The sequence below is a fragment of the Mya arenaria genome, chromosome 1 (genome assembly GCF_026914265.1).
Source record: "Mya arenaria isolate MELC-2E11 chromosome 1, ASM2691426v1".
In the NCBI taxonomy this organism is placed as follows: domain Eukaryota; kingdom Metazoa; phylum Mollusca; class Bivalvia; order Myida; family Myidae; genus Mya; species Mya arenaria.
Window position 1 is genome coordinate 8417194 of NC_069122.1, and position 24079 is coordinate 8441272.

General features: G+C 35.6%; 1 protein-coding gene across 3 annotated transcripts in view; it reads right to left on the reverse strand.

Annotated features, from left to right (window-relative positions):
* Window positions 1-24079, reverse strand: part of LOC128228555 (rap guanine nucleotide exchange factor 4-like) — an 89977-nt gene that overhangs the window by 39146 nt on the left and 26752 nt on the right. For 2 of the 3 annotated variants that reach the window (XM_052939965.1, XM_052939955.1), the window contains 3 exons: window positions 17668-17810; window positions 14637-14725; window positions 12158-12304 (listed from right to left, as the gene is read on the reverse strand). In XM_052939965.1, coding sequence (XP_052795925.1) covers window positions 12158-12304; window positions 14637-14725; window positions 17668-17810 — 379 coding nt within the window. Of the gene's footprint in view, window positions 1-5017; window positions 5739-12157; window positions 12305-14636; window positions 14726-17667; window positions 17811-24079 lie in introns of those variants that run through there. The other variant, XM_052939931.1, reaches the window with a different exon arrangement.

Consider the following 24079-nt stretch of genomic DNA (forward strand, 5'->3'; position numbering starts at 1 on the left):
AAATTGTATAAATAAATTGTTAAACAAGCCCTGAACATTTGGCAAAATAAAATTTAGCAAAACAGAAATATCAACAGTTGTTAATTCTTTTTGATAAAATTGGAAAAATAAATTTTCCAACAGGCTTGAACATTTGGCACAAATTGCATCAGAAATATATCAACTGTTGTCATCTTTAAGATAGTTTGTTTGCACCTCCCAGCTCAACATTCAATAATTTCTTGATGCATTGAAATGAAACTGGTTAACCTCCATCAAATCATTCAACATAATAAAACATTAAAGCATTGCAATCAGAAGCCAATTAGGCTGGAAGTTTTTTTTATCTCTGACAGTTGATAAAGGGTCATAACTAATATTTAAACCACAGTTATGGACCTTACAACTTACAAGACTCTTTATTTAGGGCCCGGTAAAAGATATCAAGAAACATGAGCACAATGAGCTATTTTCCGGCATTATATCGGCCCTGCTCAAATATGTATTTTAATATTGGTAGCAATTGCAAAGTGTACAAAGTTTCATGCACTAATGGTGAATAATTATTAAGTCGTAGAAAATATTATACCTGATCGAAACAATACCTTGTCTTTTATCATTTTTGTTAACAACCAGATGATCGAGACAAAAATGACCCAAGTAATAGTTTTTGTTTACTTATTAGTGATATTTACCATTATTTCAGCTGGAAATCTTAGTGTTAGGCACACTATGTCTCTATACAAGATAGTGTGCATGCATGAACCACTTAACATTTCACTTTCTTTAATGGATTATAAAACCATTTAATGACTAAATGGAACTTTAGCAATCAAAATTTCTCAACAATTAAATTAAAATCGGTCCGGCTATTTCATTGGCTGAGACATTAGCCTATTATAAATCACTAAAAAATTATATAGCTAAGGAATAAAATAATAACATCCTTGAATTCAAAATCAGAAATTTAAGAATGATGCATTTATATATTATTTATATATTAACCATTATTGTTGCAGTACTTTCATATCAGTGGGTTTTCATCCTGACTTTTTCAATTAACAGCATGACTAGCCTATTTATTCATTAAATTGGAATGATTGGTGATATTATGTAGAAATACTTTTCATTCATAAGACATTCTATACAAGTATCATATTTTCAGGCTCTATAAAACACATTAATATAACTTCTAAATGTACGCAAAGATACGCCACACTCGGTTTAAAGTTACAAATGTATGCCTAAAAACCTTCCAAATTGTTAATACTAGTCATTAAAACCCTACTATCTATTTCTAAAATATGTTTTTTATCATATACTAACCATCTTAAGAATGCGTTGAGCTTAATATGCGAACAAAATACGACAACTAGATCAATGCAAAAAGCGGTTAAAAATATTCGACAATGACATTATAAAATGAATTTCTTGCCAATTTTTGTAGACACATTGGGTGCCTGTATGTAATTTGATCGTTTAGATATTAAATTAGTAAACAATAGTTTAGATCAAACAAAACTGAATAATTGAACCAATTTAATGACTTCATTTGTGCAACTGCCTGTAATTTCTTCAAAGAAAAAAAAAGCGTTTTAAAGTGAGTTTTTGAACGGCAGAAATATGCATCAAGTTGGTTGTTATTTAACACCTGGAGGACATTATACAGCTTAAACAGCTCAAACAGGAACATTTTAACAAAATTTGAATGCACAAAATGAATAACACTCATAAATTTAGTCATAAATAGCATTTTCACTGAACAATGAAAGACATAACATTCAAATTACGAAAACAACCCCTAAGACTTCACAAATTACAAAAAAACAGTCACATATCAGGCTTTTCACAGAAGAAAAATGTCAATACCGGTAGTCAATAAAAAAAATTCTGATCAATCAACATGGGGCATAACTCGATCAACATGGGACACAATTCAATCAACAGGGGGCATAACTCAATCAACATGGCCCACAATTCAATCAGCAGGGGAAATACCTCAATCAGCAGGGGGACTCAATCCTTATGGGGCATAACTTAATCAGTAGGGGGGTCAACTCAATCAATATCAAGCATTACTAAACTAACAGGGGGAACAACTCAATCCATATGGGGTATAACTCAAATCAACAGAGGGGACAACTCAATCAATATGGGGCATAACTCAATCAACAGGGAGGACAACTCAATCAACAGGGGGGTCAACTCAATCAATATCAAGCATAACTAAACTAACAGGGGGAACAACTCAATCCATATGGGGTATAACTCAAATCAACAGGAGAGACAACTCAATCAATATGGGGCATAACTCAATCAATATGGGGCATAACTCAATCAACAGGGAGGACAACTCAATCTATATGGGGCATAACTCAAGCAACAGAGGGGACAATTCAATCCATATCCAATCAACAGAGGGGACAACTCAATCCATACGGGGTATAACTCGAATCAACAGGAGGGAAAACTCAATCAATATGGGGCACAACTCAAGCAACAGAGGGGACAATTCAATCCATATGGGGTATAACTCAAATCAACAGAGGGGACAACTCAATCCATACGGGGTATAACTCAAATCAACAGGAGGCACAACTCAATCAATATGGGGCACAACTCAATCAACAGGAGGGACAACTCAATCAATATGGGGCACAACTCAATCAACAGGAGAGACAACCCAATCAATATGTGGCATAACACAATCAACATGGAGTATAACTCAATCAATATACTTTACATCCAAAGTGATAGGTTTTGCTTCAAAAGGAATGGCTTGTTACAACACTGAAGAACTGTCTCTGTAGAAATGATTCAAGTTTCATATATGGTGCAAACTACGAGTCAAATGTCACATTGTCAAGCTCAATAGTTTTTACATTGTAACACTTTGATAATGGTGTTGCAGGAATCAAACCTGTGACAATTAACGCTGGTATCTTAACAAGTGACCAGGCTGCGAGCGAGGCTTTGATTCGCCTCATGTTAATAGTACTAAGTAACCTTTTTCTCTGAAAAACAGCTTTTGTAAAACCTTGTATTCTCTCAATTTCTCTTAAAAATATCATTTTTCTGGAAACATTGATCATAGATATGCAGTTTCAGCATTTTTGGCAGTTACAATAAAAGGTTTAGACCATTTTTTTACAACTCAAACCAGATACACTATTCAGAACAAAACAAATATCTTGCATGTATTATATGGACTGTTAATAAATTATAAATGAAACAACTCAGACACGATACACTATTTTAACAAATCAAAGATTTTGTATGTACGATAATTATGGACCCTTATTTACTAGTCGAATCATATCCATCATAAGAACAAATCAAATACTCTGTGTATGTATGATACAATCCATTATTTTCGACTCAAATCTGATCCACCTTTAGAACAAAACAAATAATCTGTAAGTATTAAAGCTGCATGAACTCTCACAGATTGAACGTTTTGACAACTTTTTTATTTTTTGTCTTGGAACGAGCCATTTTTTTGCGAAAATCCATGGAAACCAGTTAATTAAGACTGCTGACAAAAAATTAGATCAAAGATATTTGTATTTAAGTTCAAAAATGATGTTTTATGCATTTTTCTTAAACCGGTAGTAACGGTTTAGGGCATAAAACATTAATTTTCGAACGGAAATATGAAAATCTAAGATCTGATTTTTTGTCAGCAATCTTATATCATCAGTTATAAGATATTTACGCAAAAATTTGCTCTTTCCAAGACAAAAAATAAAAAGTTGTAAAAATGGTAAATCTGTGAGAGTGCAGCTTTAATATACAGACACTTTAATATAACTAAAATCAGATCCACCATAAGAACACAAAAGATAGCACAGTACACAGTAGTGATTATAAGAAAGATATGAACTGTCAACAAGACGAAACCCTCCCAACAATGAGAAGATAGCTCCCACTTAATTATCAAGATAAAGGTACAAAAATGTTATACCACTAATTAATCAAATGGCCTAAGCGAGATAATGTACGTACTTGGCAGAGTGTATAATAACTAGGTCTACAGCTGACAACCTTTTGTCTTTTATTCGTATTTTTAAGGTATATGTGCATTGCTTAAAGACGTGATAGTAAAGTGCCATGCATGATTCTACAGAGCCATAATCTGTGGCGCTAGATTCTACTCAAGGGCAACAACTCTTGATAATACAAAGTATTGAACTCTTAATTTAGATTTTTAAGGAAATAAAATGGTTTTTCAATTGACAAATGTTTAATTTTCCACTTTATGATTATTAATTATTATCATGAAACTGCATCTTAAAGCTGCACTCTCACAGCTTGTTTTGCTTTTTTTTTTATCTTGGATTGAGCCAATTTCTGCGTAAATGTTTGGAAACCAGTGATACAAAGGAAGGCTGACTAAAGATCAGATGGCAGTTTTCATATTTGTGGTTGAAAATTGATGTCTTTATGACTAAAGCATTACTAAACGCTTTAAGAAAATTGCAATTTTGGGACGTTTTTCTATTCATTGAGATCAGTTCTATAATATGGGTTGCCTTATATGACTGAATTGAAGGTGTGGTGCCAAATTCAGTTGATTTTGTGACAAAAACTAAAAAAAAAATGTAAAAACTGTTGATCTATGAGATTGCAGCTTTAAAAGATGATTAGTTAATATATGCTAAGCCTTAACTAGCTTATTATAATAGATACATCACAATTAAATATGCATTTCATTTCCTTTCTTACTGTTTGACATTTATAACAATCATTTTAATCTCCTTGACATTTATAATAATCATTTTGATCTCCAATCTTCTTATGATCGACAAGCTTTGAATTACATGTTCTTAAAGTTATGCTCATTTAATTTAACTATTTAAAGTATGTGCAAAACTTGATTACTAAATGAATGTGTGAAAAGAAGTTTTAACAGCAAAATTAACATGCTACTGCATTATAAAAAACATGCCAGAATTTGTTATTATTGATTATCAGCAATAACTACAATACTTAAATATCATTACAAACAAAACCACAGGTGAAAAACAAAAAACCTCACCTTTGTGGTAGAAGTCCCTCCAGCGCTGTTCACGTTCACCATACATGTATATATCCAGCATGTACATTCACCAAACATGTATATATCCAACATGTTTATAATGTTCTTCCCCTATCCTCCAACATTCTGGCTTAAAAATGATCGAATCCTTAAAAATCCACTCCAGATCAGCTTATTTCCACAAGCATCTTGAAAATCCAGACATGTATTATGCCAGCTGCCTATAAAAACACTTAAAACCATTCATTAAGCAAATTTCATAAACTTCTCATTTTCCTTCCCTCAAATTACAACCCTGCGTTGAGATCTGTTTATAATTCCAGCAGTCTGTCAAATTCTTTCACTTCTGCAGATTTTGAATTCTGAAAGCATCCCCACTTAGTCATTCATTTCTCTCTGATATTTAAACAACAATTCACACATGGTATTATTAACAGTCCCCTATTCGCCACATGACATTATCTGAAAATTTGTCGTGTATCTTACACTTCTGTCAGTATAACCCATTTTTGGAAATACTATACCTAGTTTATAAACTAAGGCATGTGTTAAGTACTTCAACATTTTTTAACACACTTCACTGCTCATATCTTCACTTTTCAACTTTTCAGATTACTATTCACATAACATTAGACAAATATAATCTTATTTCTTCTTTTCATTGCGTTTTATTATGATAATATTTTTCATCAATGGCTAGAGCTACGCTAGCATAGTTAGCTATAGTGTGTCAATTCAACACCTGTCGAGTTAACAAATTATTGGACCTTTATCAAGATAAACTTGGACTATTGATGGTCTATCACTGGTTTATTTAACGTTAGTTTAATGTTTATAATAGTAATACATAGCCCCACAAAAGCATTTTATTTGAAAATGTACCAGTTAGTATCTTTGTTTGATCGACAATTGTCTGTATGGTGATGTTGATTTGATCCTTTTGGGCTACTTTTCAGATCTTGACCATTTTTTACATGTATGTTTATTCAAGCGTTACATTGTATTGTGTTTACATATGTTGTGGTTCACTGGCTTTTCAAAAGTCAAAGTTGAATGCTACAATTCATCATCTTGATTTGATTTTCAAATTGGGATTAAATCTCATAAAAAAAAAAAATGTAAATTATTTTTTTAAGTATTCTTTTTTGAACTGAAATGTCACAATTTTACTAGTATTTTTTATGTAATTTTAATTGATTCGTTTCATATAAGGTAAACTTAGATAAATCAAATTCTATGCAAATTATTACAATTTATCCAGACATTGATTTGTTGGTACCTCTAAAGATTATGGTTCAAGTTGTCTTACATAAAAGTTAATTCTGCAAATACTAGCTGTTTGGTATGACTGGAGTTGTCTCCCTTACAGTAGTAGAAATAACAAAAGAATGCGCCCAATGGAGAGCCTCAGTTTAATTTGAAGGGGCGCCAAATCCTTACCAAGAGCTTCTTATTCTACATTGCTGATGTAATTAGGCAGACCACCCTACTAGGAAGGCTTTAAACATTTTGTTATATCATCAACAAATAATAGCCCGTAAGGTGTTGACTTACGGTAAAGCTTATCCCCTATTGTTACACCACTAATGCTGAAACTTATTCAAAATATTTCAGGTCAGGTTACTGCCATATTTGTTCTTCTGATAAAGAAACAAGTATAATATGAGAACATTGTGTTTTTTTGTGCTAAATACCAGTTTTTGTGAAATGATAATTGAGCTAACCACGAGCATCCTTATAAAGGATGGTTGAACATATTAGTCACATTTTATATTTAAAGAGAAATTTATATATTATAAGAAGGGTTTTAAATAAGAAAAATATATATAATTATATAAAACAAGAGCTGCCGTAAGACAGCGCGTTCGACTACGCTGCTTTGACTTAGAAGTGAATACAATAACGATGTAATATTACCAAGTTTGGTCTCTTTATGTCAAACCTAACTAAAATTATTTGATACATAAGGTGACTTTGATGCTGCCAAAGAACAATGATGCAAGTCATTCAAATAACTTGTTTTCCCTTCATGAAAATGTGGTTAAGAATATACAAATGTGCCTTTCAAAAGAAATCAAAATAAAATAAAAAATAAAAACAATTCAAGGGCCATAAGTTGTATTTAGGGTTAAAATGGAGTTATGTTTCTTGTTGTAAGACGGTCGTAAATATTTTGAATTTTATTAAGTGCATTGAATGAAAGGTATAGAAGTTTTTTATTAAAATCCCAACTTGCCCTTAACTTTAACTTACCCTAAAACTTTAACCTAAGTCAATCAGGGGCCATAACTTGTATTAAAGATAATATGGAGTTATGTAACCTCATTAGGTGATGGTCCTGAACAATTAGGTGAAGTATTAAGTCAATTGAATGAAGGGTATAGAAGTTATTAATAAATATCCCAACCTGCCCTAAGACTTTAACCTAAGTTCCATAGTCAATTAGGGGCCATAATCTGTGTAAAGGATAATATGGAGTTATCTAACCTCATTATGTGATGGCTCTGAACAACTGTGTGAAGTATTCAGTCAATTGATTGAATGATATTGGACTTTTAAGTAAAAATCCCAACTTGCCCTAAAACTTTAACCTAAGTCATTCAGGGGCCATAACTTTTATTTAGGATAATATGGAGTTATGTAACCCCATTGTGTGATGGTCCTGAACAACTGTGTGAAGTATTAAGTCAATTGAACAAAGAGTATAGAAGTTTATATAAAACTTTAACCTAAGTTCCATAGTCAATCAGGGGCCATAATCTGTGTAAAGGTTTATATGGAGTTATCTAACCTCATCATGTGATGGCCCTGAACAACTGTGTGAAGTATTAAGTCAATTAAATGAAGGGTATTGGACTTATAAGTGAAAATCCCAACTTGCCGCAAAACTTTAACTGGACACCGACGCCGACGCGAGTAGTATAGCCCTCCTTATTCTTCGAATAGAAGAGCTAAAATTGCACAATTATCACCAAATAAAATGTTTTCACTCCCTGACTGAAATTGCCACCTGTGTATTAAAGTAAGCATACTAGTTTTTATCACCCAACACCTTTTATTTAAAATATATTTCACAAAGCACTATGACAGCATGATTGGAAATGTCAAAATGATACTCATGTAAGTCCAGGGGGTGGAAAACAAACTCGAAAATTGAATGCAACCAAGTTTCACATGGAGGTCTCAGTGTAGACTTTCTGGAATCCCCCACTGTTCTAAGAAGTCCCCTAAATGCATCCGACCTACTTACATGTTCCATGGCGGGGCTTAAGGTATCAGATATACAATTAAGCTCGTCTTTTCTTCAAGCCATTAGTGGTAATGTTAAATGATGAAGCCTGGTGACCCTGTATACTGATGGTACTATTTGATAAAACTTGACTTTATTGTCTGATTAACACACTCGCTTCCCACCAAGACATCCTGGGTTCGATTCCTAACCTGGCCTATGTGAGTTTAGGCTGTGGCCACCAAGCCAAACAAGTGGATTTTTTCTGGGCACTCTGGTTTCCCCCACAATACAAGACCACTATCTTGTGCAATTTGTGTCAAAGAGAGCAACAAAGCAGCGTCAGTGAATATTCATACATGTGATAATTTCTTGGGTCGATTCCGGGACACTCATCGTTATGTCAACGCACACTAGGGGGGTCCGGGGGCATGTCCCCCCGGAAATTTTTTTAAATGGGGAACATCTGTGGTGCATTCTATAGCATATCTGGGGCTATTTTAGTCGTTTTTAACGTCGGGAAAATGTACCTATTTTGACTGCCAAGACGTATTTTTTACTTGACATGGTTGTTTTTTTTTCTGCATTTTCTTGAAAAAATAAAACCACCAGATATTTTCCCAGGCTTTAAATGAAGTGCTAACCAGGAGGATATGCAGTCTACTTTCGGTTTCATCAAAACAGGAAATAAACAACTATACAGGCACCTGTTTTCCCACGCTTTTGAGAACATGCGTCACAAAATATTTATTTTTTCATCACATTTAAAACGTTTGCAATTTATGACACACAATATTTTCCAGACGATAAAGAAGATTTTCCAGTCGATGAGCTTTTTTCCGTTTGGAGATGCATATAATTTTGATAGAGACGTGTCAACAATAGGCTGTATAAAGCGATCACGTGACTTACCATGGTCACGTGATTAAAGCACTCTATATAACCACCTGTAAACCCCATATCGTCAGTTTTATTTCGGCGTAAAAATACACACGATAGTTCGGAAAAAAGGTCAAAACACTAAAATTCCTTATGGACGCGTAAGTTGTTAAAAGTTGTTTAAAGTATAACGACGTATCGACTTTGAAATTTGAAAGGAATATGGGATGTTTTCCGTGTTTTAATTTTGTTTTTTTACTCATTTTGTCACTTTCTTTGAACTTACCTTCATGCTCGTTTGTTGGTAAAATGTGTGAAAGATATCAATTCATCAATTAAAAGCTATCATTAATAAGACCAAACAAATCCATATGAAAACAATGAATTTGTATACAAGAACCCTCCCCCACAAAAATAGGCCGATAGATCAATTATCGGGTGATTGACGATGACCTCGACGACACACGTACCAATTAACGGATTAGTGTCAACATGTCCTGTGTTTTACGACCAGTGTCCCGGACAGGCAAAATAGCTGACTTACATTGGTAAAATTAAGATAATCGATTCCGATTCCGAGATTTTTTTTTTTCGTTTTTTTTTTATGACTTTCCGGGACAAACATGCACCCTCCGTGACTCCGTGACAGAGATACGATTTCCAGGACAATCCCGGACGTCCGGGACGTTATCACATGTATGGAATATTTCTTTGCAATAGTTAAATATATTAAGATTATACTAAACATAACTTATATATAAAACAATTGACAGTTAAAGATAGATGATTTAAAGATAAAGTAACAGCAGTATGAAACTGTTCTATATTTGCGTGCCATATCCCAACCCTAAAAAGGCTTTTCAATAATGTTTTTACATATTCTTTCTCTATTCATTCCATTTCAAACTAGAGCTGTCACAGGAGTGACGAATACCCCCAAATGCCGCCTGGACACAGGAATGGCAAACCATTCCTTTGAAAAGAGGCCATAACTCTAAGGTTAATGCACACTGCATCTTCTTTTATCATGCATGTATTGTTTTATTTAAATTTAGAAGTTACACTGCTGACAAGAAAAACTAGCCTTTCATGAGTTATCGTCCAGAAACCGTTTTTCTATTTTTAGTAACAGTGACCTTGACCTTGGCCCCACCAGCCCCAATATCGAACTTGACCTGTATCTTCTGATGTTACACCTGTGTACCAAATTTGTTCAAATCTGTCTAGCCTTTCATGAGTTATCGTCCAGAAACCATTTTTCTATTTTTAGTAACAGTGACCTTGACCTTGGCCCCACCAGCCCCAATATCGAACTTGACCTGTATCTTCTGATGTTACACCTGTGTACCAAACATTGTTCAAATCTGTCAAGCCTTTCATGATTTATCGTCCGGAAACCGTTTTTCTATTTTTAGTAACAGTGACCTTGACCTTGGCCCAAACAGCCCCAATATCGAACTTGACCTGTATCTTCTGATGTTACACCTGTGTACCAAAAATTGTTCAAATCTGTCAAGCCTTTCATGAGTTAATGTCCGGAAACCGTTTTTCTATTTTTAGTAACAGTGACCTTGACCTTGGCCCCACCAGCCCCAATATCGAATTTGACCTGTATCTTCTGATGTTACACCTGTGTACCAAACTGTATCTTCTGATGTTACACCTGTGTACCAAAAATTGTTCAAATCTGTCAAGCCTTTCATGAGTTAATGTCCGGAAACCGTTTTTCTATTTTTAGTAACAGTGACCTTGACCTTGGCCCCACCAGCCCCAATATCGAACTTGACCTGTATCTTCTGATGTTACACCTGTGTACCAAACTGTATCTTCTGATGTTACACCTGTGTACCAAAAATTGTTCAAATCTGTCTAGCCTTTCATGAGTTATCGTCCTGAAACTGTTTTTCTATTTTTAGTAACAGTGACCTTGACCTTTGCCCCACCAGCCCTAATATCGAACTTGACCTGTATCTTCTGATGTTACACCTGTGTACCAAAAATTGTTCAAATCTGTCAAGCCTTTCATGAGTTATCGTCCGGAAACCATTTTTCTATTTTTAGTAACAATGACCTTGACCTTGGCCCCACCAGCCCCAATATCGAACTTGACCTGTATCTTCTGATGTTACACCTGTGTACCAAAAATTGTTCAAATCTGTCTAGCCTTTCATGAGTTATTGTCCGGAAACCATTTTTCTATTTTTAGTAACAGTGACCTTGACCTTGGCCCCACCAGCCCCAATATCGAACTTGACCTGTATCTTCTGATGTTACACCTGTGTACCAAAAATTATTGAAATCTGTCAAGCCTTTCATGAGTTATTGTCCGGAAACCGTTTTTCTCTTTTTAGTAACAGTGACCTTGACCTTGGCCCCACCAGCCCCAATATCGAACTTGACCTGTATCTTCTGATGTTACACCTGTGTACCAAAAAATTTTAAAATCTGTCTAGCCTTTCATGAGTTATCGTCCGGAAACCATGAAAACCGACAGACCGACCGACCGACAGACAAGCTCACTCCTATATACCCCCTCAAACTTCGTTTGTGGGGGTATAATTATACATAAATAAGATCAGGTCACCAGGCATCCCCAAATCACAAAATTGTACATCAGGTATCATAAATTCTTTGAACAAGGCTGAAGAGAGAACGGTTGGTATGATGTGTGCTCTGGTGCACTTCCTGTCATATAAGATAGTAAAGACATGATTATAACAGTATACAAACAAATATTAAAATTGTAAAACTAACAAAATACCATAATTAATTGTCAGAGGATGGATCCGGTTAGTCAGAACTTTGTTAAAGTTAACAACATTGTTAATTTCATTATTGTTAACTTTTATATTGTTACTGATCTGAAAGTTGATTAGATTCAGATTTGTGATCTGCAATATTAGAGACAACTTTTTCCAGCTGTAGTTGCTTTTATTCAAATTAAGTACATAATTATGTAACATACGCTTGTTACATACAATTTCAACAACTGGTTTAGTCTGTGAAGCAACTATTTCTCACAAAACACTCACCTCCCATAAGACCTTAAAGTCCTTCTGTTCCACTCGGATGAGTTCTGTGTAGTCCCGAGTGATGATGGTGGCATGTCGGGGGCGGTTGGTTAGCACAGACTCCCCGAACGATGTCCCCGGTCCAAGATTACATAGTGTCACTGAATCCTAGAAATAAGTATTATGTATTTATAAGGCCATAATATTGAGTGCATAAAATAGTGATCTTTTATGATGATCCTGCAGGTCGGGGCCAGTTTCTTATATCAGACTCTGTTCAGTTCCCAGTCTGAAAGCCACAGAACCATCAAAATTCAAACAAATTTATTACTTGTTTATGGTAATAATAAAATCTAGGTCCGTGTGAATGGTGTACATGGATCAAGTTCACACAGCGTCATTGACCCTTTTAAACATTTAGTACGAACGCTGTATCCTTATCATTATGAAATTAGATTCTGTGTCTATAATCTTTGCATTTTCCTTTCCGACATTATTGAAGGTAGAGTATAAATAAGTTTCTCTTAAAAACATCAGATCTACCAAGAAGCAGCACATGTCTGCAAGTAGCAATAAAGCACAAACTTATTCAGACAGGTACTCTCTAGTAATCTATTTAACAACCTGCCTTTTACACCAACAATTTCATGTCCCATGCAATGGGCTTGAGACTGTGGGAGAAACAAAGACAAACAAATTAAATTAGCAAGCAATCTTACAAAGATTCTGCGAGTTAACATTTACAAATTTGGTATTTACAACTTGAAACATATTACTGTTACTATTTCTAACACCTTTGTTGAAAGCAATCATTGTGTGGGTGGAGATTAGTGTAGATGCCAGTGCTAGATCATCTTGGTTTTTACTCAGCTGTTGAAGGGGCATAACCCAGTAATTACTTGAGCCAGCGTTGTGTGCCTTGCTACTGATAAGCATATTGTGATTTGTAACATCAAAGATGTTATTGACCTAGAAGATGAAGGGCTGAAATCATTTCAGCGAGGGGAAAGGGGCACTTAAGGCCTCCAATGGCAGGGATGTGATTGACCAGGCAGATGAAGGGATGAAACAATTTTAGCGAGGGGTTAGGGGCCACTAAAGGCCTCCAATGGCAGGGATGTGATTGACCTGCCACCTTAAGGGCTGAAACCATTTCAGCCAGGGTTTAGGGGCACTTAAGGCCTCCAATGGCAGGGATATGATTGACCGGGCAGATGAAGGGATGAAACCATTTTAGCGAGGGGTTAGGGGCCACTTAAGGCCTCCAATGGCAGGGATGTGATTGATCCTGCTGCTGAAGGGATGGAACCATTTCAACAAGGGGTAAGGGGCTGCTTTAGGCCTCCAATGGCAGGGATGTGATTGACAGCTGAAACCATTTCAGGGAGGGCTTAGAGGCCTTTTTTTAAGCCTCCAGTGGCAGGAATGTGATTGATCCTGCTGCTGGAGGGCTGGAACCATTTCAGTGAAGAGTGAGGGCCACTTTAGGCCTCCAATGGCAGGGATGTGATTGACCTAGCAGATGAAGGGCTGGAATCATTTCAGCGATGGGTTAGGGGCAACTTTAAGCCTCCAGTGGCAGGGATGTGATTGATCCTGCTGCTGATAGGCTGGAACCATTTCAGTGAGGGGTTAGGGGCCACTTTTGGCCTCCAATGGCAGGGATGAGATTGACCCGGCAGATAAACGGCTGAAACCATTTTAGTGAGGGGTTAGGGGCAACTTAAGGCCTCCAATGGTAGGGATGTGGTTGCCTGGGCAGATGAAGGGCTGAAACCATTTCAGCGAGGGGTTAGGGGCTGCTTTAGGCCTCCAATGGTAGGAATGTGATTGACCTGCCAGCTGACGGGCTAAAACCATTTCAGTGAGGGGTTAGGGGCCGCTTAAGGCCTCCTATGGCAGGGATCTGATTGACCCAGCAGCTGAAGGGCTGAAACCATTTCAGTGAGGGGTTAGGGCTGCTTAAGGCCTCCTATGGCAGTGATCTGATTGACCAGGCAGGTAACGGGCTGAAACCATTTCAGTGAGGGGTTAGGGGCTGCTTAAGGCCTCCTATGGCAGGGATCTGATTGAGCAGGCAGCTGAAGGGATGAAACCATTTCAGCAAAGGGGTTAGGGGCCACTGAAGGCCTCTAATGGCAGGGAAGTGATTGACCGGGCAACTGCAAGGCTGAAACTATTTCAACGAGGGTCCTCTTGAGGACTACAATGGCAAGAAGTCTCCTGGCCAGATGCTTTTTTAGAAGCTTCTTTGAGGGGTCTTCGTACTTCAAAGCAATCCCATGGACAAATCACATTCCTGAACAAGTGTACTTACATTTCATATGAAAATCTTATTTCTATCATCACAGTTCAAACTGCAGTAAACTCCTTGGCTGATGGCAACAGTGTTATGACAATACTTCATATGCTTATAAAGGAATCAGACAACCCTGAAATTTCTTTTTTTCACACAATGTTATGAAAATACTTCAATACACAACACGATTCTGTAACTTACAGCAAGATCTCCTGACTCGGAAATCTGCACCTCTAGGGATCCCGACAGCACTGTATACCAATTGGTCCCAATGTCACCTTGCCGGAACACTGAAAACAAATTAAAGCTGTTGTTCTGTTTCCCTGTACACTGACATTGTATGACGCAGGTTATTTTTTTAACAGCATAATTAAGTTATGTAAGATGTCAGAGACTCGTCAAGCAGCAAAAAAACTACAAATTTTGTCAAATGCACATGGCATTTGAACTATCATGCTCAAATACGACTAAACATTGGATAAAAAAATAAGACAAATGACACTAAGCAGAATTGTATTTGACAGCCCAACAAGAATGTTGACTGCAAAGAAAATCAACAACTTCCAGTTTAACTGAATATCTGGTGGTTCTTTGGTATGGTTGAACAGGGGACACAGAACATGTCTGTATGTTTCAAAGCAACATTACATTCACATGTACAAAACTTTAAATGGTTTTATAAACCAACTGATCCATGGATGGCCTTCTAGCAATCACAGTAGATTTGTCACATATATAACTTTTTTAGGCAAAGTTATATACAGTCAAACGCCTTGGCTCGAAACTTGCTTGGCTTGAATTCCTCAGTGACTTGAACTGGATGAAATGGACCGATTTCTTTAAACTGAATGTAAGCATTCCTGCTAATTTATCAAGACTCGAGGTTTTTCCACCAGTCCCTAGGATTTAGAGCCAACAAGGTTCAACTGTAATGGTGTATAATAAATGAAAATAACACATTGTGTTCATGAAAATCACAGTTGTACAAGACTTAAATTGCAGTCCATGAGCAAAATTTAAGCATGAAAATACTTATATCAAAGATGGTTTATATAACATTACCTTTAAGTTCTGTATTAGAAGAACAAGTGCATTGTGGAGCAATCACCAATGATTGTCTGTTTTTTTCTCGATGAAGTGACAACTCAACTATTACTACTGCTTGCAAAATGGTGTTAGCATTCCCAGGTTTTGAAGCAATTTTCCAATAGTCCCAAAGCCAAGAGTTCCTTAATTTTGAATTAACTATCTCTCCGAAACACTAATGATTCCTAGTAAAGGATGAAACATAATCACATGACAAAACCACCTCATTTAATTAACTGCCAGACTTCACTGAAACTGAAAATTGGGTGTCAAAATTGTATTGAAAGCTAACAACAGACAAAGCTACAAATTAATGTGAACCCTTTGCACTGAGTTTGAATGCAACTTGAATAAAACAATTACAGTACTCACAGTCAAACCCGTTTGAAAATGTTGGGTGTGACTGTTCTAGTTTTGGTGGTAAAATGCCATCTTGACATCAGTGCTAAATTTCATTGTGAAAACAGTAGTATCAAATAGCCAGATATGGGCCTTGCATATTATGGGTATAACCTCTGGCAACATGTTTACCATTTGAGTTATGGCTTAAGTTTTGCATGACAAGAATGCCAATATCAATCACAATACCTTTTTTCTTAGACTTAAAAGACAAGTTAAAAACAGGTAAAAAATAAACAAATGTTGTCTGAATAATTATTCTATATTCTTATCCCTGGAAGTTAAAGGCAGACTTCACTAACCCAATATTTTACATGAATACCACAGGACATATAATTTGCATAAAATTATTGGCACCAAATTGGGCTTATATACAATGTGGCTGTCAGCAATTACTTGTTTAAAACCATTAGTCTGTGCAAAGAATTATACAGTGAATATCCAGCATAAATTCAATGATACATTCTTTTTTTCATAAACCATTCTCAGTATTGGCCAACTAGTGCCGTAAATTGTCAAACTGTGCATAATTCCAAATTTGCTGAAAATAATGTCATGTACTTGATGATTGAAACATGTATATTTTAACCTAAACTTTCATTCCTTAAATGAATGGGCTTTCAGCAATTGCGAATATTGATCCAATGATCGCAAATGATCTTCAGATATGTCCAGATCGCGAATCATCGCATTTTAATAAAAAATGAAAAAATCTTATTGTTTGCCTCAGGAGGTATTAATTTATGATTTGTAATATGTATTGTTTTCATGAGCATTTCAATTTAACATAAAAAAGTGTTTTGAAGTGATCAAATTTTTCCCACTCTACTTAGACGTCATATAATAAACTGTTTCCAGTTCTACGCTCAGGTCGCTCTATTTACAGGACAGGTGGGAAAGAATTACTGTTACTAGGTTTTCTAAATTAAGATTTTTTTTAACAATTCTTGAAAGTATAATGTTCTATTGGTGCAAGATACAAGAATATATAATGTATTAATGAATTGCGTGATTGATATCATTATTAGGGATATAAACACAGTTGGGCTGGTAAAACTTGTATATGTGTGGAGTTCTTCAGACACCACACACTATTACCTGAGCCAAACAGTGTTCATACTCTGATAATGACATCAATCACACAATTCATCACTTAATGATTATCTCAATTATTTAACATAAAAATGGATATGTGATACGTTGAGGTTACAACTTCCTCAAAGCTTGTGACAATTCTCAAAATTAAAATCTTTAAAAAATGCTATTTATTTGCTTATTAAAGAGCTTGATCTGTATTCAATTAAACCTCTTGGGTGGGGCTCAGAACATTGAAATCATAATTGTCTCATATCGATAATATATTATATTTTTTTTACAATGATGTCCGTTTGATCGTAGAACAGATTATTTGTAACAGGTACAATACTTTTTAGCATGTTTGCTCCTGTGATAGCATTTTAACAACAAATGAAGATTTTGCTTTACTGAGTCTGAGTCTCAAACTCAAGATGTTTGTAAGTAAGGGTCCTGGTAAACTTCTTCTGTTATGATATGAATATACATCAATCTCAAATCAAAAGTTTGTCACAATTTTCATTAAACTTTGAGCTCAAATTAAAAAACTAATTGAAGTAAAAATGGCACTCCAAAGATCAGCACTCATAAATTTTGAAAAGAAAGCCTTTGGCCTTTAACCATTAACTTTCAAACTAATTCACAAATCAATACTACATGTACAAGCACTTACATGTAACCCCCTTTTCAAGGTCTTCATAGTAACCATAGTAACATATCTGTTGGAGCAGCATCGGATGAAACTTCTCAAAAACCTTAATGTCTTTGAGCCTCGAGTAGATAATGTCCAAATCTTCTCCTGTCCGGTCACATGGCCTGAAATATAAACATTTCAAGGGTCAAATGAGGGGTTGCTATGGTTACAATCTTGGTTGGGTTGCTATGGTCACATTCTTGGTTGTAATGGAAATGTCTTTGAACCTTGTAATTGCTATGCTGAAGTCTTCCCCTGTATTGTCACAAATGGCCTGAAATACACACAGTTTTCATGGTTATATTAAGGGTAACTAGGGTAACAACTTTGGTTGCTGAGGAAACCTTTTCACGACCTTGCAAAACCTTTTAATGACCTTGCAGTGAATGACCTTCTAGTGGCCATTTTTCTCTAGTTTTATCTAGTTTTATCATAAATTGTGGCCTGCAATACCTTTAATGTTGAGGCTATGAATAGAGGAGTAAAAATGAGTTTTTATGAGGCTACGGATAAAGAAGTATTTATGAGGCTACGGATAAAGAAGTAATAAAGAGTATTTATGAACAAAAGGGTTAACTGTTTAAAATGAAAATATTTTTGGTTTCTATGGTAACCAAACCATCCATAAGGCTCAAGATCCTTTCCTGTGTTACATAGAAGTTAAATATTAAATACACCGAGATCACCAAAAATATACTCATGCAACTAATGATATAGTCTTATTTTAATTCAAAGAACGCCAGCAGTCATAATATTGATAGAACTCCAGAGCATTATTCTTAGTTTTAATACAGAATTTGAAATAAAATACTCAACTACGCGATTCATTAAAACACTTCTATGTCTCAATATTGCCATATCTAAAGGAAATATATTATCTAAGAGCCAAAATAACAGCCAAAAAAAACTTAATTAAAACTATCTAAGAAATGTTAAAGAACATACAAACGTAATGTCCCCACAGTTTCCATAGAAACAGATCCAATCAACAACATCTCTGATCACACGTTTTTAATCAACAGAAATTTAATTACTGAAACATACGGAACTTTTTTAATACTTAGTTTTCGAAAATATTTTCACCACAAATATTTTGCTGGATAGAAATAAGAACAGCATGTAAATATTATCCAAACAATTTTTTACATTCATTTGCAAATATCTCTAAAAAACAACAGAACTGTCATTAGCAGCCCATCTTTCAAAGACGCATGGTTTCCCTGTGGAGAAAGTCCAAGGCTTACTGTATATTATCCTGTTTATCCATTTTGTTATTGTTTATTGTGTATGTGTGGGGAATTTTCTGATTTCGACTGCAGATTTCAGACAAATGAAACCATAGCGGTGCCTAAATGATAATATTTACTTCACAAATAAAATGCTTTAATCGCCAAGGGATTATCTGAGAAAACAATATGTTGACATGAAAATTTGTCGTTTTCTGAAAAACAAAAGACATTGTGACAGAAAAGGCATTAAGGATGTGACCGAAATCATATTTGCCATTCTTGTGATGAAAGTTAATGTTGTATTTTACTCGCAGTGAAATGTCTTAGACAAAATCTTCAACCTATCCCAATGTTTCTTATGGCTGAAAAGAGGAATGGCTTTTATGATTGTAGTTCTTCTTGAGACTGTCAAGAAAAGCTATTTTTGTTCCTTGTCGTTTGAAACATCAACAATAATTGATGCGAGACAGTCAGTAATAAAATATGCTTCAAGATGTCTTGAGAAAACATACCATTATCCTCAGCTATCTTTAAAATGTTTTTGCTAATGTGCTTTCAGCGGCCAAACATTCTTTTTTTAGAATTTAGTGGATTTGTAGGTAACTATAAGGTTCAAAGGTGGCTCTGAGTATCAGTCAGATAAAAAAAAATTACAATGTGCTCATATATTTAAATAAAGCTTCAGCTATCACAGAATGTGATTAATGTCCCTGCACACCCCAGTGTCGGAAATACTGCCTGGATAGAACAATTTAAGAATCAAGTAGTACAAGTTTCATTGAAGGTTAACATGTCACAGAATTGTCAATAACAGTGTGTGTATACCACGTGATAAATTGCGTCACAAATGCTACGTCGGAAGGCAATATTTTGCTTCGAAAGGAGACTTTACACAAAGATAACTTCACTATTTTTTCACCATTTTAAATTAAACATAGCACAGTCTATGCCTCTTACGGAGCCCCGCATTCGGTCTTTTACCAGAGTTTGATTGCGAGTTTAGTTTCTTAAAACACTTCAAAAAACTTTTTCACAATACAGCCGTTTGACGGGGCACTGTCAAAACATTATTTCAGAAACAGGTTTGTCGAAGTGTTTGATAAAACTAATCACCTTATGAAACATCGGTAATAAAACGAAGAAGGGGCTCTCTAAACGGCATAGACTGCCCTTTGTTTTTTTAAAATGGTGTAGTATAAGAAAGGTTATCTTTGATTTAAGTCTTTATTTTAAGCAAAAAGTTGTCTTCTGATGGTAGCATATATGATGTAATATATCATGTGGTATACACACACTGAATAATGTAGAGACATGAGGAAGATGAGAAAATATTGGTTCTGTTTTGTGACACAAATTCTTGACAGTTATGCTTATATAGCAAAACATACTAAGTCCAGAAGATTGCTCTGACTTGACCTTAAAGGAAGGGACATGGGTCTTGTGTGCAACACATCCTTATGCTAAGGTGGTCACTTCAGGCTTTAATGATAAAATATATTAAAATTACGATGGTAAACAGCATATCAATAGTTAATTACAATACTGTATTAAGTAATTAATATACAACAATTTAAATCTGTCCATCCCGATGTCGCTCTAGGTGAAGCCCTAAAATTATTTGTTTTTGACACAAATTGTATAAGGAACCTTTTATAATAGGTCAAACAACGAACACTGTCATATTATGCAACAGTTTGTAGTATTGGTTGTTAGTCTGCAGCCATAAGGTAGATATAGAGGGAGTTTTTCACACCTACACATATGGACAGTGCACAATGATGCCACTTCACATGGTGCATGTCTTTTTATTTTAAATACAGAATCAAACTAGAGCTGTCACAGGAGTGACGAATACCCCCAAATGCCGCCTGGACACAGGAATAGCAAACCATTCCTTTGAAAAGAGGCCATAACTCCAAGGTTACTGCATACTGCATCTTCTTTTATCATGCATGTATTGTTTGTCCGGAAACCGTTTTTCTATTTTTGTAACAGTGCACAAAAACCTTTACTCCACTGGCCCCATTTTCAATCACAAGCATTGTCTTCACAGAGGCTGCCTATACAGCAAGTTTCATCACAATATCTCATGCCCAATTAAAGTTATGAAGCAGAACCATTTTTCTATTTTTAGTAACAGTGACCTTGACCTTGGCCCCACCAGCCCCAATATCGAACTTGACCTGTATCTTCTGATGTTACACCTGTGTACCAAAAAATGTTCAAATTTGTCAAGCCTTTCATGAGTTATCGTCCAGAAACCATTTTTCTATTTTTAGTAACAGTGACCTTGACCCCACCAGTCCCAATATCGAACTTGTTCTGTATCTTCTGATGTTACACCTGTGTACCAAAAATTGTTCAAATCCGTTTAGCTTTTCATGAGCTATCGTCCGTAAACCGTTTTTCTTTTTTTAGTAACAATGACCTTGACCTTGGCCCTACCAGCCCCAATATCGAACTTGACCTGTATCTTCTGATGTTACACCTGTGTACTAATTTTTTTTCAAATCTGTCCAGCCTTTCATGAGTTATCGTCCGGAAACCGTTTTTCTATTCTTAGTAACAGTGACCTTGACCTTGGCCCCACCAGCCCAAATATCGAACTTGACCTGTATATTCTGATGTTACACCTGTGTACCAAAAATTGTTCAAATCTGTCAAGCTTTTCATGAGTTATCGTCCGGAAACCGTTTTTCTATTTTTTTTGTAACAGTGACCTTGACCTTGGCCCTACCAGCCCCAATATCGAACTTGACCTGTATATTCTGATGTTACACCTGTGTACAGGGTTCGAATTTAGACTCGCATACTCGCAAAATGCGAGCGACATTTGGAAATTGCGAGTGACTTTTATTCAAGCTCGCAAAATTCTGCGAGTGGCTTTTTCTAGACCACAAAATGTTAAAAGGAAAGTAGAATAAACATGAACTTACTTCCACTATGTAGTCGAGTGTAAACAGCCTATAAGTGGCATGTTTACACTGCCGGTATAAAGAAGACAGTACGGAGTCACGCTCTAGTAGGTTTTCAAAAATAGAACAAATACGGAAAAGGCCGAGTTTTATCTTTCCGGGATGCTCCGAGGCGTGCATAATACAAAGTAAATACGAATGATGTAATCACCTAGCTCAATCATTGGCTAAATTTAGCGCTTTTGCGCACTATATGTAAACCCCATCATCCTTTGAATATATTCCCGCCCAACTGTCAAAAGGAATAGACTTCGTTGATCGATATATTTCATGGTCCAAAGTATCCAAGCTACATTTACTGTTGCTTTTTTATTTTAAATTTATTATTTTATTGTTTTTAATACTTAGAGACTTAATAAAATCTGTAGCGTGCTTGTCGAATGGGTATTAAATTACCCGATGGCGGGTAAATATACAAAGTGAACAATGTCAAATTATTGGACAGCTTTGTTATCAAAAAGCTGCCAGCATCAGACGAGTCTTTCCATACCCCCCAAATAGAATAAGCCATCAACAAGTTCTAGTAGTCGAGTCACTCAAGATTGATACTTTTTAATATTCATAATATGTCTTAGGTGTTAATTTCTACTTTAATTAGACAATATTATAAGGGAATAAAGCAAATAATAAAACTGCAAGTTGATTTGTCATTTTGCGAGTTGCCTCAAAATGCACTCGCAAAATTTTGCGAGTGCTCCTCAAAGTTAAATTCGAACCCTGGTGTACCAAAAAATTTTCAAATCTGCCAAGCCTTTTATGAGTTATCGTCCAGAAACCGTTTTTATATTTTTAGTAACAGTGACCTTGACCTTGGCCCCACCAGCCCCAATATCGAACTTGACCTGTATCTTCTGATGTTACACCTGTGTACCAAATATTTTTCAAATCTGTCCAGCCTTTCATGAGTTATCGTCCGGAAACCATGAAAACCGACAGACCGACCGACCGACAGACCGTCCGACCGACCGACCGACCGACCGACAGACAGACAGACAGACCGACCAACAAGCTTACTCCTATATACCCCCTCAAACTTCGTTTGTGGGGGTATAACTAATTGAAAACTCGTACAATTTCGAAACTTTAAAATAATTAACCACTTTCAATTTATTGTCGTCTGCTAATGTTTACCGTACCCGATTTTCTACTGCCGTTTTAATTAAATCCATCAATCGCTGTGAGTAGCATCCCTTTGAAAAGAAATGTAAGCAAACATATCTCGGTGTGAAATGTACTCCGAAAAAAACATGAAAGGCCTACTATCACTGTATATAGGACACACTGACACAGTCATTCTATTTATAAGAACTCTGTGGGTCGGCGCCTATTTCGATGGTAGGGTCAGGGTACCCGAACAAAGTGTTTGTTTTTTAGGCTATAGCAGAAAACTCAGGGATATTTTTCTTTAAAGATAGCCCAATGTTTTTTTTCCAAAGACTATGCCCTATGATGCATTTTTTTTCTAAAGACTATGCCCTATGTGGTCAAGGCATGTCCCACTTGCGCAGACACACTTTCTGTCTCCAAAAATGAAGATCTTGGTCTTATCCTGACTGGGATTGCAATTCAATTAAAAAAAAACATTACGGTCAAGATTATATCACCATTGTAATCATACTGAACACCCTGGGCTATTTATCTGCCAACAAAGATACCACAAGCAATCACAGAAGACTTATGGTTACAGACTACTAATTAATTTCCTTATTCATTGCAATGTAAATAGGCAAACTTCAGGCTGGAGCAAATGTCATTTGGAGTGTTTCACATGTATGGCAACCATACATTCACTTCAAATTCCATTAAAATCCAGCTGATTTAAGCAATAATTTAAGTTATTTTGTTGTTGTTTTTCGTAGAAAATTCACTCTCTTTGAAATTAAGCACCTAATTAATACTATTACAGTAAAATTGCATTCGCTCCATTAACGAACCAAGTTTCCATTACCCAGTCTGTTATGAATTGTCTTTAAGTGTTGTTTTTAAGTTTGAGGTCAAACCGAATGTTTACTTTGACACTGATTATGTATTGCATTGTGGATATCGCTCATATGTTCAAAGGCTAGCTGTTGTGTACTAAATGTAAAAATGTAAAAGAAAAACCAATTACTGAATAAATATTTATGTTTATTTTTACAAAAAGCACATTTTCTAAACAAGCATCCTTGAAATATGACTGTGCGTATT